Source organism: Bos mutus, chromosome 1 (genome assembly GCF_027580195.1).
Source record: "Bos mutus isolate GX-2022 chromosome 1, NWIPB_WYAK_1.1, whole genome shotgun sequence".
Lineage (NCBI taxonomy): Eukaryota > Metazoa > Chordata > Mammalia > Artiodactyla > Bovidae > Bos > Bos mutus.
Window position 1 is genome coordinate 134758520 of NC_091617.1, and position 16176 is coordinate 134774695.

Consider the following 16176-nt stretch of genomic DNA (forward strand, 5'->3'; position numbering starts at 1 on the left):
CCTGGGCCCTGAGAGGGCTGGGGAAGGACCCTGGAAGAATGTTCTGAGGCTGCAAGTGTAGGCAGCCACAATCACAACCTAATTCATCTCCCACAGATTTAAACTGAAGTTCCCTTTAAACTGATTGAGAGAGGTGCTCTGCCAACAGCAGTGAAATGTGGGTGTCTGCGCATAACTATTCATGCAGAGCACACTAAAGACACCTGAATGCTCTGTGATCACGCTACATGCTGACCCCTCTAGCAAGAACATTGTTTTTTTTCCCCAATGGTGGCAATCTGGTATGCTGAGCACAACTCTCACCCCAGAAGCACATTTATGTTGATAAACCCATGAGCAGCTGACCCTTGAATAATGAGGAAGATGGCATCATGCTCCAGGACCCTTCCAGAAGCCTTTTAAGAATGGCCCCATAAGGGAAGGCCAGGTAGGTAAAGTGATATCCATCTCTATCTGATAGTGGGTTGAACAAGGTGGGCAGACTGGAAGCCACACACAAAGCATTTATTTGAGAGGGGCAAGGGAGATTGCTCGAGCTGTAGACTACTTGAATTAAGGCAGCAGGACCCTCTCCACTTCCAGGAAGCTTTTCAGCTCAAGCTGAACCAACCAGGAAATCCAGCTTGGGGTGGGGAGTGGGAAGGGTGAGGGGAGATGAGGGTTGGGGGTGTAAGGGAGTAGGGATGGGAATTCCTCAGGGAACTTCATTGGTCACTTGGTGAGGAAGCCAGCATTTTCTTCATGAAAAGAGGGTATTTCTCCATTAGCTGAAAGAAAAAAAAAAACAAAAAAAACCCAAAACACATTTGAGTGAGAAAAGCCATGGATGATGAAAATTAGTAAAGACATCACAATAGGATTACAGGAAAGGTAGATGTTTCACAGAAAGAATTTGGCCTTTGGAACAAGACAGTTTGAGTTTCAACTCCTACCTCCACGGTTATTAGCTGTATGACCTTGGGTAAATGACTTAAGATCTCTTTGATTTTGTTTCCTGTCTGTAAAATGGGGATAATGATGTGGTTCTGGCAGAGTTTTGAGGGGAAAATGAAGATAGCATAGAGCTTGAGACTGCTGGCACATAGCAGGCACTCACTGAATGGCGTTCTTGAAGTAAATTTAACCAGTCTTGTTACTTTTGTGTTTCTGTTATTCATACACACCTGAAAAAATTAGTGTTGTTACAAACGTCTAGCTTTTATAACCAACAGAAATCAATCCAATAAAAAGGCAGCTGGAAACAGGAGCTGGATGCCACGGTTTTCGTTTGAAAGGAGTGAGCATTAGGTTGCTTCCTGGCCTTCTCACCTTCTAAGAAGGGGATGGCGCAGAGCACAGTGAGTCCGGACGCCTGGGATCCAGTCCAGCTCTGCCTCCCCGTGGGACCATGGGAAAATCTTTTTCTGCTCTGGACTTCTTATTCTCTCTGGAATCATGAGCCGTTGTACTACATAATCAACAAGTCGTCTCTTAGCCCTGCTATTCTATTTCTAATTCAATGTGTGCCATAGACTGGACCTTGGAGGGCACGGAGATACAGAATTATGATGAAAGAAAGGCTTGAATTTCCTTAAAGAATTGGCAAGGAAGCTGAGCCCCAAGCCTCACGCCTATGCTTCAGGGTGTCCTTACCCATTAAAAAAGTACTGCTATGTGTATATATATGTGCATGGTGATATGTATATATACCACATACACACATGTATGTTCATTGACGTACACATGTCATTCCCAACCTCTCACCTCTGTCCACTATGGAGGCTGGAAAAGCTAAATAGTTGCTTTCCCAGCTTCCCTTGCAGGTCGGTCTAATCATGTGAGCAGACTCTGGTTAATAAGATAAAAGAGAAAGTCGACTGGAGGCCTTCTCAAAACATTTTCCCTTCACTGAAAAAAGGAGTGAGTCATGCAGGGAAAATCCTTTCTTCTGTCCCCTCTTCCCTCCCTCTTCTTGCCATGCATGAAGTTATGCTCTCTGGAGCTGTGATAGGCATTTGGCAACCACGGGTGACAAAGATGAAGACAGGAATGGTAAATCAGAGGGATGAAATGAGCTGGGGACCTGACTGACATCACGAGCAGCCTAGCCTCTCTCATTTCTGAAACTTTCAGGTGAACATGGTTTATGCCCTTGCTGCTCAAAGTGTGGTCTGTGGACCAGCAGTACAGGCATCGCCTGAGAGTTCTGTCAGAAATGCAGAGTCTCAGGTCCTGTCTCAGACTTATAGAAGCAGAATTTGCATTTTTAAAAAGATGCCCAGGCTTGGCATGTTTCAGGAGTGTTGATTTATAGCTTCAGTAATAAGGACTTACTACATGCAATGGCACCCCACTCCAGTACTCTTGCCTGGAAACTCCCATGGATGGAGAAGCCTGGTGGGCTGCAGTCCATGGGGTTGCTACAAGTCAGACGCGGCTGAGTGACTTCACTTTCACTTTTCACTTTCATGCATTGGAGAAGGAAATGGCAACCCACTCCAGTGTTCTTGCTTGGAGAATTCCAGGGATGGGGGAGCCTGGTGGGCTGCTATCTATGGGGTCGCACAGAGTTGGACATGACTGAAGCGACTTAGCAGCAGCAGCAGCAACATACAGCAGAAAGCATTGCTAACAGCTACCATGTAGTATGAGGTAAGTGTGAACCATATAGGTGTGTCTATAGGTGTGTGTCCATATGTCTGTATACATGAATATATACTGACATCCACACATATATGTATACACATGTAAGTATATACTATATATTCACCTATATATTGTTGTTGTTTAGTTGCTAAGTCGTGTCTGACTCTTTGCAAACCCATGGACTGTAGCCCCAGGCTCCTCTGTCCATGGGATTTTCCAGGCAAGAATTCTGGAGTTGGTTGCCATTTCCTCCTCCAGGAGATCTTCCCCACCCAGGGATCCAACGCTTGTCTCCTCCTTGGCAGGTGAATTCTTTACCACTGAGCCACCAGGGAAGACAAATACTATGTACATATGAATGGAAAAGTCCTGGGAGGTCAGTCAGGCTGTGGGAGTTGAGGGGGTGTGTTGGGCGGTGGTTTCTCCTTTTTACATTAATTACTTTTATAGTATTTGAGAAAATGTGTAATGGAAACCTATGAGTACCTACCCCTCTCCTAACAAAGCTAGCAGAGACGCACCTGCTCTCCTCGCGGTCCAGCAGCGCGTGGTAGGACGCCACGTCCCGCTGCAGCTGGCATTTGTGCGACAGCAGGTGCTCCCGGGCCTGCAGCTGCTGCTCCGCCTCCGCGCGCATCTCCCTGAGCTCCGCCTCCAGCCTGCTGACCACCGCTCCCAGGTTCTGCAGCTCGATGTCATGCCAGTGCTTGGCATCGTGCAAGGTGTTCTCCAGGCCTCGCTTCTACAAGAGAGGGAACGCGGGCCAAGCCTGAGGCCGAGGGACAGGCCCTGGGAAGAGGGAGGTGGGCAGAGCAGTGGGAGGGGCTGGCCTCGGCCTGGTCTGTCCGTTTCTCCCATGACTATTACCTTGACCGACTGAGGTGGCTCAGTGGGGAAGTAATGAATCCTCCTGGGGAGGCCAGAGTCTTGTTTAGTCTAATTCACTGATCCTTCCTATGGGGGTGGGGGTGGAGGTGGAGAGGGAGACGAGGAAGAAAAAGAGGGGAGGAGACCAGAAGGGAGGGCCTATGAGACAGAATGATGAGAGAAAATGAGAGGGAGATGAGTGAGAGAAGGAGAGAGATAAAAGGAGACAGAAATACACACACACACACACACAGGAGGCAGTCTGCAGGTGTTTCTTCAAAGAAATTTTGCAGTCTTCTCCCTGAACTGCCTCCAAGCCTTTTTGCTCCTGACTGCTCCCCCCCTGGGCCCCTTCCTTCCTCTGTGAACCCCTACTCACCGTCCTGCTGGGATGCTGTCTCCTGCACGCTTCCCACATTCCACAGTCAGAAATAACGTCTCTGGTCCCTATACCCTCGGCATGTCTTTCCTCAGTGTCTCGGTAGCACTCTGTGCTAGTTCCTCTTCCCCAGCTGCCCCTTCGCCCTACCCTTAGCCCGTCTCTCTCTGAGCTGAGCCACACCGGTTGGTCTCTACCAGACTCACGATTTGGTCATCTCTGTGGCTGACTCCTGTGTTGATGTGTCCAGCACAGACGTCTCCCCACCCATGCAGACTTGCTACTGAGGTTCTTCCTAGACATATACACAGGTTGTGGGCACCTCAAATCAAGGTGTTCAAAGTGAAGCCATTGGCTTCCTTCCAAACCTGCTGGCCCCTTCTCTCCTGTGCTCCAGCTGGTGAACTCAACAGGAGCTAGAAGCCAGGGAAAGATATGCCCCTGATCCTGCTTCCTCCCAAATTCAGTTATCAGAGTCCTGCCTCTTCTATATTCTGAAACATTTTCCCATTTGTGCCCCCTGTGCTCCAGCCACCAATACCCTGGATGACTGCTTATCGCCTCTCATCTGGAGGAAACTCTGTGGCCTCCCAGCTCATTTCCTCTGACTGTAGTTCCTCCTCCTCTGCACCACAGCACCCCCCTCCCCCCACCCTACCCTGCTGCTAACAGCAGCCACCGTGTGCTGTCTAAAGCCCAAATCTGCTTGTATCCCCCTCCTCCTCACCTGGCTGACTCCTATTCACCCCATGTCCAAGATCAGGGGTCACCTTTCTTAGGAAACCTCTTGTGCCTGCCACCACCAGGCTGGATTAGGGTGTCCCTTCTCTGGGTTTCACAGCTTCCCAAGCACACACATGCCCTTGAAGTGGGCTGAGCTTCTTAGGGCATGTCTCCTCTAGCAGATGCTGAGCTCCTTGAGAGAAGGAACCTGGTTTCTATAACCCCAGAGATAAGACAGGACCTGATACAGAGCAGGGGTGTGTGTGTGTGTGTGTGTGTGTGTTGCCTAAATGACAGCACTTGTATTATGGTTAAACTTACTGCCCTGTCTCCCCACTAGACTGAAACTTTCTTCTCATCTTCCCATATACCAAGCCCTGCAAACTGTAGGGCTTTACTGACCAGTAAACACCTTTAAAAAATGGTATGCATCTTTAACAGTTTTAAGTACTTCTAATTATGTAGTTCTATAATTTAGAATCTGGCCTTTTATATGACACATAAAAAACAAATATCCTTCTAAATTGGACTGAGTCTTGTTGAAACAAGTTTCTGTACTCTCTTTTGACCATTGTGACTGAAATGGAAGACTCTTGCTCAAGATGTCATCTTGAATCATGACTACTGTCAAGCAGAGGCCATCATATTATCTTATTTAAATCTTCCTAACTTTACAGGATATGAGAATGTTGAGTCAGACTCCCATCCTAGGTATGTCTACAGGTGGCAAAATGTGATTAGTAGAAATAAACGTAGATCAGTGTCTGCTCTGGTTATTATTTGCTGGTAAGATCTGGGATGCTAACTCTACCTACTACACTTGGCATTCAGTATCAGATGATCCTTTGCAGGCCTCAAACCTCTCACGTGCTGTGAGATGGGAAAGCCATATGACTACAGTTAGACAGTTGAGAGTTAAACTTGACACAGGAAAGGCCAGGACTGTTCCTGGCCCACTCACCAGAGCTCGTAAGGATTCCGTCTCAGCCTGCAGGCTCTGGATTTGGCAGGAAGTGTTGTGCAACTCCACCCTGAGGGCTGCAGCCAGCTTCTCTTCCTGGGTCTGGGCCCTGCGAGCCAGTTCTGCCTGTTGCTGTGGAGAGTCAGAAGTGAGAAGAGGAGCCATGGCCTGAACCCGTCGTTTCCTCTCACCCTCTTGGAAACAGCCATTTGATTTAAAAATCACTTTTTTTTTTTTTAAATAGGTGCCCACATGAACTTGTTGGAGAAGGCAATGGCACCCCACTCCAGCACTCTTGCCTGGACGGAGGAGCCTGGTAGGCTGCAGTCCATGGGGTTTCGAAGAGTTGGACATGACTGAACGACTTCCCTTTCACTTTTCACTTTCATGCTTTGGAGAAGGAAATGGCAACCCACTCCAGTGTTCTTGCCTGGAGAATCCCAGGGACGGGGGAGCCTGGTGGGCTGCCGTCTCTGGGGTCACACAGAGTCGGACACGACTGAAGCGACTTAGCAGTGGCAGCAGCACATGAACCTGTATTCCAACACTTAAGTAATTTGAACATATAATGCATGCAAATAGAATAAAATACAAAAGATCTTCTAAAGGATATATAGTATAAAGTCACCTTTTCTTCCTGTGCCCTAATTACTTCATTCTGTTTCTAGTTTCTTTTATCTCCTACCAGAGCTATTTCATTCATTTATCAGATCAGATCAGTCGCTCAGTCGTGTCCGACTCTTTGCAATCCCATGAATCGCAGCACGCCAGGCCTCCCTGTCCATCACCAACTCCTGGAGTTCACTCAGACTCACGTCCATCGAGTCAGTGATGCCATCCAGCCATCTCATCCTGTGTCATCCCCTTCTCCTTCTGCCCCCAATCCCTCCCAGCATCAGAGTCTTTTCCAATGAGTCAACTCTTTGCATGAGGTGGCCAAAGTACTGGAGTTTCAGCTTCAGCATCATTCCTTCCAAAGAAATCCCAGGGCTGATCTCCTTCAGAATGGACTGGTTGGATCTCCTTGCAGTCCAAGGGACTCTCAAGAGTCTTTCCAACACCACAGTTCAAAAGCATCAATTAACAGATGCGTATGAACATCCCTCCTTGCTTCGGTACTTAATACATTTTTAGAAACTATTCTATAGCAGTACATGTAGATCAATTACATTCTTTTTAAGTGTTGCATGATATTACCTTGCTTGGAGGTACTGTGATTATTTGGAAGTTTCCCAATGATTGACACTTACCTTGTTTCCAGTCTTGGCCTGTTATGAACAATGACGCAATCCCTCAATTTCCATACATGGGGGGATCTCTGAGGGGTAAATTGCTGTAGTGAAACTGCTGAGTCAAAAACATAGGCATTTCAGACTTCTCTGGTGGCTCAGTGATTAACAATCCGCCTGCCAGTGCAGGGGACACAGGTTCAGTTCCTGGTCTGGGAAGATTCCACATGCTGGGGAGCAGCCAAGCCTATGTACCGTAACTACTGGAGCCCTTGTGCTCTAGGGCCTGCGAGTCACAACTGCTGAGTCCACATGCTGCAACTGCTGAGGTCTGTGTGCCTAGAGCCCATGCTTAGCAACAAGAGATGCCACTGCAAAGATAAGGTCATGCATCGCAGCAAAGAGTAGCCGCAACTTGCCACAATTAGAGAAAGCCTGTGTGCAGCAATGAAGATCCAGTGCAACCCCCCAAAATTAATTAATTAATAATAAAAAACCCAGTGCTAAGCGGTCATCAGGAAGGATTATAGAAAAAAAAGTAGGCGTTGTAACCATGATAAACTTTGGAAATTTGAACTCCCTCCAGCGTTGCAATTGTCCCACATCTTCCTCCAACAAGGGGTGAACCAGCTCGACCTGAAAGCTGCTGTTTTCCTGTAAAGATCCATCTGACCACCACTGTGAATACAAGGGGAAGATCTGTGCTTCTCCCCAGAGCAAGATGGACATATTCTGATTCCTCCTACATTCACGAGAGCGGGTCACTGCTACTCCTCTTTGCTGGAGAAAAGGGAAAACACCAGAGTTCTCCCTCGTGTTTCTTCAGTGCAGCCCGATGAAAGGTCTCCAAGTCAATGATGTAGGAGAAAATAAACTGCTTTCTCTCCTAGGTTACTGGCTTTCTGAGTTTCCCATCTTTACCACATATGAATACTTATTTATAGAATTACGCCCAAATAGTCCACCTAATTGACTGGCTAAAAAAATCCCAAATCAAAAGCCTCACATCTCAGTATCAGTTCTGCCAATTCTTGCTGTTTGAGGTCTATTAAGAGCTCAACTAAAATGTCCATTAAATGCCAGGGAGCAGCTGAAGGACAGCAGAACTCATGGGCTCAGCTCTGACTGGTTGGCCCATGGCTGTGTGTCTCTGGCCCATTATTCAGCCTCTCTGAGTTCCAGTCTGTACCCTTAGATGATGTTGAGTGGGGAATGATAATCATATGATGACTGCCTCCTGGGGTCACTGTGAGGCTCCCATCAGTTATGCATGTGGAGGCTTTAGGAACCTTAAAAGTGTGCAAATATTGGCTCTGTATATTTTCTATATGTAACAAGGAATAGTAGCTAACAAATGAGTTTGCAAAACTCACTATAGTTGAATACTCCTAATGATAACTAATGGGCTTCCCAGGTGGCTCAGTGGTAAAGAATCTACCTGCCAATGCAGAAGACACAAGAGATGTGGGTTCGATCCTTAGATTGGGAAGCTTCCCTGGAGGAGGAAATGGCAATTCAATGCAGTATACTTGCCCGGAAAATTCCATGTACAGAGGAGCCTTGTGGGCTACAGTCCATGGGGTCACAAAGAGTCAGACATGACTGAGCTATACAGTAGTTTTAAATCAGCCCAGGTGAGAGTACTTACACCATGGAAACTGGCAAACACTACAAATCAGGGACTGAATTATTGTTTTGTTGATTGTGCAGACTTAAGAAAGGGATGCAGAAAGTGTTAATAATGCAGATTAAACTTAAAAGTGGGTCATGTCTATAGCTATTGCATTGATAATGTCACAAAAGTTAGAGGGGTTATTCCTCAAGTATTTGAAAATTACTATGTGATTCACAAAGAAGTCACTCATAGCACTGATGAATGAACTCATTAAAGTCAACGAAAATATCAACCAAAATTCACAGCAGAGTTGTCCTCATTCCTATGATGTGAGTGACTTTTTGTTTAATTTGATATTAATAATCAAGCACTTCTCTGATTTTGTGACACTACAGTTGATGACAGAATTATTAAAATGGCTGGCAGATTTTGTAAGAAATAGCAAGTCACACTGAAGCTATAGGTTCTAATGGAAAAACAAAGTGTTTTATCTTAAATTTTGCTATTTCTAAAATAACATAAGAAAATATCAACAGAAACTTTTATGTTACCTCTAAGTAGTATAGGCAGAGTACATCATGGGAAACGCTGGACTGGAAGAAGCACAAGCTGGAATCAAGATTGCCAGGAGAAATATCAATAACCTCAGATATGCAGACGACACCACCCTTATGGCAGAAAGTGAAGAGCAACTAAAAAGTCTCTTGATGAAAGTGAAAGAGGAGAGTGAAAAAGTTGGCTTAAAGCTCAACATTGAGAAAATGAAGATCATGTCATCTGGTCCCATCACTTCATGGGAAATAGATGGGGAAACAGTGGAAACAGTGGCTGACTTTATTTTTTGGGGCTCCAAAATCACTGCAGATGGTGACTGCAGCCATGAAATTAAAAGACGCTTACTCCTTGGAAGGAAAGTTATGACCAACCTAGACAGCATATTGAAAAGCAGAGACATTCTTTGCCAACAAAGGTCCGTCTAGTCAAGGCTATGGTTTTTCCAGTGGTCATGTATGGATGTGAGAGTTGGACTGTGAAGAAAGCTGAGTGTCCAAGAATTGATGCTTTTGAACTGTGGTGTTGGAGAAGACTCTTGAGAGTCCTTTGGACTGCAAGGAGATCCAACCAGTCCATCCTAAAGGAAATCAGTCCTGGGTGTTCATTGGAAGGACTGATGTTGAAGCTGAAACTCCAATACTTTGGCCACCTCATGCAAAGAGTTGACTCATTGGAAAAGACCCTGATGCTGGGAGGGATTGGGGGCAGGAGGAGAAGAGGATGACAGAGGATGAGATGGCTGGATGGCATCACCAACTCGATGGATATGAGTTTGGGTAAACTCTGGGAGTTGGTGATGGACAGGGAGGCCTGGAGTGCTGCGATTCATGGGGTTGCAAAGAGTTGGACACGACTGAGCGACTGAACTGAACTGAAGTAGTAATATGAATATGATTGGCACATAAATACATGTGTTTACATTTCCCTGCAGAGAGAATGTCACCAGCACAGCATGAGTTAGAGCTGGGCACGAGGGGAAGTCCAGTCCCATGGAGGCACACTTCAGTTCCTTGGTGGGCAGGCCTGGGGTAAAGCTGCTGGCCAAGGAATGAACTGTCCCTCTACTGCATTCAGATAATGTAGTCTGTGGTTCAGTGGTACACACTGGTCTCCGGAGAGATGAATCTCCATGTCTCAGTTTTATTAGCAAAATGCTGTACCCAAATATTTTCCAAGTATTCTTAGACAACGAGCATGGTTTGTTGCATATATGAATACTTATTCAAACTGTTTTTATTTGAATCAATTCACTTTTTCTTTGTAAATAAATGTCTTTAAAAATGTGATCTGCAGTTAAGTTCTCAAATATTAACGTGTGGCCGCATCATCTGGGAGACCTTGTGAAAATGCAGATTCTGAGTCAAGAGATCCTGAGTGGGGCCCAGGAATGTGCATTTAAAACTTCCATGTGACGCCTGGTCCATGGAAGCAAAGTTCTAGGTTGTTACAAAAACTGATAAAACTGTGTTACTTGCCAAAGATAAAAGATAACTGAAAAGTCAATAAAATGAAAACAAGCCACTGTATTGTATTTTAACACATGCTGCTTGTCAAGCTGCTGAATCTCAAAGTTGGCTTTCTCTTTGTTGAAAGGTGGAGTTAATAAATATAAGAGAAGTGTTAGTGACGTCCCATCATTAAATGGAAACTTTCTTGCGCCATTTTTTAAATTAAGGTGGAAAGAAAAAGAAACTAATTTGATCCCTATGGGTGTAAATATTGTTTTATATGACATCTCCAACATTTTCAAGAGGAGAAGGCAGTGACAGAGGATGAGATGGTTGGATGGCATCACTGACTCAAAGGACATGAGTTTGAACAAACCCCAGGAAACAGTGAAGGACAGGGAAGCCTGCTGTGCTGCACTCCATGGGGTCACAAAGAGTTGGACACGACTTGGTGACTGGACAATAATGACAACCTTCTTAAATCAGCTTGCCACAAATGATACTTGCCCTTCATATGGAGACAGTCAATTGTTTTAACTCACCTAAAAGTATAACATGTTCTTCTCCAGTGGCTTTTAGATTTATATTGACCCAACACCTCCAGATTTCTCCTCATACACCAAACAGCAGCTATGTGTTTTTAGCCCCTGAGCATGGAAAGGGAGGACCTTGATCTGCGGTTCAGTGCCATTGCTGGGATGTGTGCTGAGATTCAAATATGTTGGTCCCTAGGCTTGCAGATCAGCTTGAAACCTTGGCTCCACTGTGCAGGAGCTGGGCTACTCAGGTTTGCACTCCAGTAATATTTCTGGGGCAGGAGAGCATATTGGCATTTTGAAATATGGTAAACATTTTCAAATTAATTTTTACAAATTGGCATGGTGTTGCACATGAAGGATGGATGTGAGAGAAAAAGAGCAGCAGACTCTCAAGGAAGTCAGAATGAAGAATTGGATGGTAAAGAGCCATCCAATTGGAGGGGAAAAGAGCCATCTCCACACCCCACCCACTTTGCTGATTAGCGCAGCCATTCCTCCAAACACCCTGGGCACTTGGAAAGGTGACATGGAAGTGGTGATTGTGTGGTGTGAGGGGAGAGTGAGAGTTTAAGAGGAGGCAGAGTATGGAGAGCAGTGACGTGGGTCCAAGCTGAGCACTGAACATGAGTCCAAGCTGAGCACTCAGGGGTGGACATGTGCAGTCTGCCTTTCCCTGAGCAGTTGCTGCATGGGCTCCAGAGTCTCACAAGCTCTCTGGGTTTTGCAGCTGGGGAACAGCTTTACCAGAGCATCGCTCTGCCAACGTCCTTGCTCACGTCCTTGCTCTTAAGCCTCTCAGATCTCGCAGGATTACACTGACCTCATTATGGTCACATTCATGGAGAAAGGGAAAGCAATGGGTTCCTTGGAGAAGCAGGGGTTTCTGATCTTGCTTCACAGAGGAATCTTACGCCTGTTGGGCTACACTCCATGGGGCTCTCAAAGAGTCGGACATGACTGAGCAACAAACACTTTCATTTTCACATCCACATAGAAGGCACAGAATTGTGGTCTGGAAAGATCCTGACAGAAGCCTGGCATAACCTTTTGGTTCCTCAAGACAAAGCCCTCCCAGCCTCACACATGACGTCACTTGTGCTCATCCTTAGGAAAGAGGATGAATCAAGGTCTCCCTGCTCCCCAGCTCCCCACCCACTCCACGTGATCTGTCTGGGTCAGCCTAGCAGTGAAGACTGTTGATTCTATAGTTAGAACACATGGTTTGAATCCTAGCTCTGCCATGTCCTAACTTTGTGATCTTGGGTAATTTATCTAACCTGTCTGTGCCTTAGTTTCCTTCTCTATATGATGGTTGAAATCACAGTAGCTATCTCAGGTTAGGAAGATGAACTAAGAACAGGCCTGTCAAGTGCTCTGGACACTGTTTGGCACTTGGTAAACCCTTAATAAGCTCCTGCTTTCCTGGCTCGGTTCACTCTGTCCTGCGAAAGAGTGGTCTTTCTGTCCGCTGCCTCCCACCTGCTCCCCACCTAACCTCACACTAGGGTGTGGCACCTTGTGTGCAGGAACAACTTCGTACTCACCCCTCAACTTCCATCCCAGGCACCTAAACTGGTTTTTACCCCTAGAACATACCCAACGACCTTTATTTAAGGTCAACAAAGTATCCCAGGCACAGGTTTGGGACTACAGTAGAGGAACATCTACCATGGAATTAAATCAAATCTCCTTTTCATTAGGAGGACTAGCTGTCATTATTATGATTATAAGGTACTTCATAGTCACAAGTGTCATATAAATGCTATTTAGCTGAGGAAAGCTTTTGCCAGGCAGCTACCCCAGCCAGATGTAGGATTTAGTAGGGAGAAGGCTGGATGCCACCCAGGAGGATTTGGGTTCGCCTTAGTGGGAATTAAAAAGAAGTTCTTGTCTCCCTCAGTGAAACATCAACACTGGCAGAAGAGCTGGCCTGGCCTGGCTGAGCCAAGTCTCTTCTTGAATTTACACGAGAGCTGTTTGGCTGCTGAAGGTGCTTTCTTTAGGGTATAGGAGCAATTCACAGCCTCAGTTGAAGCTGCCAAAGGAAACCCATGGGAGCACGTGGTCTGGCAGACCCCTGCCTTCTTGGTAGTGTGCAAGTGTGCCCGCTGATGAAAGAAGCAGAAGAAGCTCAGGAAGGAGGAGTATTCTGAGGATAAAAATAGATTTTTCTTCCTAAAGTAATTATTGAAAAAGTTGAAATGACAGCATTTTTGCTGTGGTTCATGGAGATCACCCCATTTCTAAGAAGGCTCACCTCTGCTCTGCCCCTGCCAGGAGACCAAATGTTGAATACAAGCCACCCTACCTTAATGTCTCAGAGACTTGTGTTGTCTTGTTTTTCAGATCTCTTGGTTTAGAAGTAAGATTCCTATGCTTTTCTTGGGAAAGAGCTACTGTTAAGAAATATCCAAGACAGATTTGAGATCAGCAGAATCAGGTGCCAGGAATGACCAAGAATTGAAGCCAAGGACTTTGTGTCCACAGCACCAAGCTCAGGGCCTGGAGCCTGGTTTGTCCTTGACAGGCTGCGTCTGAATGAGTGAGCGAGTGAAGATTTCTTGGTAGAAGGTGTGAGGACAAGGTTGCAATGGTGAGTGATCCCCTGATAGCCAACTGGGTGTTGACCAGTCGTGGGGTTGAAAACCCAATATAGGAGGTGAGGACCTGGGTGCGCCCTTACAACACCTGTGATTATGCTGGGTAGTCAGATAAAGAAGAGGGTGTGACAGCCTCTTCATATTTCCTACTCTTGACTCTCCACACCTGCCCCCAGCTGCACCAGCTGGGTCACACCACCGCAGCACACAGCTACAGGAACCAAATTCTGGCCCTTGGCTCCTATACTAACACTTCCTTACAGGCTAATAACAACTTTTGAAAGCTAGCTGGAACCACCATAAAGTAAGTAAAAAGACCAGTGACAGGGAGGTCCCTGGTGGTCCAGTGGTTAGGACTCTGTGCTTTCACTGCCAAGGCTTGGTTTATTCCCTGGTCAGGAAATTAGGATCCCGCAAGCCATGCAGTGTGGCTAAAAAAAAAAAAAAAAAAAAGAAGTGACAAGCTAGGAAGATATCATGGAGAATTAATTATTTCTCTAACGTACAAACAGCCACTACAAACCAGTAATAGAGTCCAAGACCTAATAAAAATGGGCAAAAGATACGATCTGATAGAATACACAAAAGCAAATATGGATGAAATTCAGCCATGATGTTCCACCCTCCTCATAATACGACAAAGGCAAAATAAAAATATACTGAAAAACCATTTTTACCTATAATATTGGCAAAGATCACAAAGAGATCACAGTGTGAGAACTCAGTCTCAATGAGGATGCAGGGAATATATATTCTCAAACATTTCTAATGAGAATTGTTACAACCTTTACGGAAGGTAATTTGGCAATGTTTATCAAAATTACTGATTGGACATAATTTTTGCTCCAGCAATTCCATGTCTATAAATTTATCCAACAGATACATTTTTATATTGGGAAAGGGGGGACATACACAGTTAGTGACTAATCATTTATAATATTATAGGAAAGATTGGAAGCCACCATTCATCAACAGGGTACAGGTTAAATAAACCCTAGGATACACATTAGCTGGAACAAAGGTTGGCAACTTTTCTGTAAAGAGCCAGATAGTAAATGTTTTAGGCTTGGCAGACCATATGGTCTCTGTTGCAACTACTCAACTCTGCTGGTACAATGCAAATACAGCTGTAGACAATATGTAAATGATGAGCATGGCTACATTCCAATAAAACTTTATTTGTGGAAAAACAGGCAGCAGGTCAGATATTGCTTGTGGGCCAGATTTAGCTTTGTTGCCCTCTGGAGTACAATATTGTGCAGCTAAGAAGCAGTATGTTCCAAATAATACTATTTGTGTAAGAAGAGAGAAAATATGTACATATTTTCTTGTATATGCACAAAAAATGTCTCTGAAAGGGGACATAGGAAAAGAGTAACATTTATTGACCCAACAACAAAGCCTGGGTGCCTGGGACATGGGTGAGGTGACACTTTTCACTGTTTGTTATTTTGTACATCTTGAATTTTGAACCAAGTGAAGGTACTAGATATTAAAATGAATAAATAAAATAAGAAATAAAAGTAAGCTGGGGCTCTTTTCAAAGCTGACTCTGTGGTGTTTTTATGAGGTTTAGAAATGCTACATGATTCCTCTTCAGTGCTTGCTGTGAGGACTTATTTCACGGAAGAGCCATTGAGATTATAGCCAACTCATCAGCACACAGGGACCCCCAGATTACAGATACTCTCGGAGTCTGCTTTCCCAAAGGAACTCCCCCAGTTGACTATCATGGCAGGACCATATGGAGCTTCTAATTTCCCATCTTACAGTTGAGTGCCAGAAATGCATTTAATCCAAGTTCATATACCCTAGAAAAAATTGACTCTTCCAGGTAAAAGCAAGTAAAGAAAAGGCACAGACACAGCAGCCTGTATAAAATATATACCCCACAGGGCAAGCTACTGTTTGTGAATATAGATGACATGGTGACATGTTATCCAAAGCTTCTAGTTGCTCACGGGTAGATCTAGATCCATGCTGTCCAGTATGGTAGCCAACTAGCCAACACATAGTGATTATGTAAGAAGTTATAAAAAATAAATCAAGAGTTCAGGTTCTCAGTCGTATCAGGCACATTTCTGGTGCTCAATAACCACGACTGAGCTGCCTCACTGGACTGCTGCACAGGTCACAGAACAGCCCCTCCCCCCACCTGCCCACGGACACTTTCATCAGAGGGCACCACTCCAGTCAGTCTCAGTGTCTTCTCCAGCTCTAAGTTAGCAACAACCAGAAACCTCACAATTCATCTCCATCTGTTCAGCTTTCTTCATTCTTAACCGTCTCCACAATCTGTCATCCTGACTATTCGAGGCATGATGGTTACAGCACAAAGTTTCTGACCACAAATGCCTTAAACTGATCTGAGGCAAGTGTGGCCTATTGTCAGGGCAGGAGGCATGGGAGCAATCTATTTGTTGGGGAACCCCTGCCCCTGAGAGATTCATCAGAGCGCCACCCCCTGCCCAACATTAAACAAGCCTTTGATTATTGTGCACATCACCCACCTGCAGTGAACAAGGACAGAGATGCAACTTCTAGGAACTGGGGGGAGGGCCTCCAATTCCATCAAGGGGAAACTGAAGTGGTTAAGGCCAACCTTTCAATCCCTAAGCAGCCTGATTCAGAAACT

The 16176-nt window shown here is 45.3% G+C and overlaps 1 protein-coding gene across 1 annotated transcript in view; it reads right to left on the minus strand.

Moving 5' to 3' along the window:
• Window positions 1–490: 490 nt before the first annotated feature.
• BFSP2 (beaded filament structural protein 2) overlaps window positions 491–16176 on the minus strand; it is a 77940-nt gene continuing 62254 nt past the window's right edge. Inside the window, exons 5-7 of the mRNA XM_005906537.2 lie at window positions 5556–5687; window positions 3147–3367; window positions 491–767 (exon numbers count right to left, since the gene is read on the minus strand). Coding sequence (XP_005906599.2) covers window positions 764–767; window positions 3147–3367; window positions 5556–5687 — 357 coding nt within the window. The 3' untranslated portion in view covers window positions 491–763. The remainder of the gene's footprint in view (window positions 768–3146; window positions 3368–5555; window positions 5688–16176) is intronic.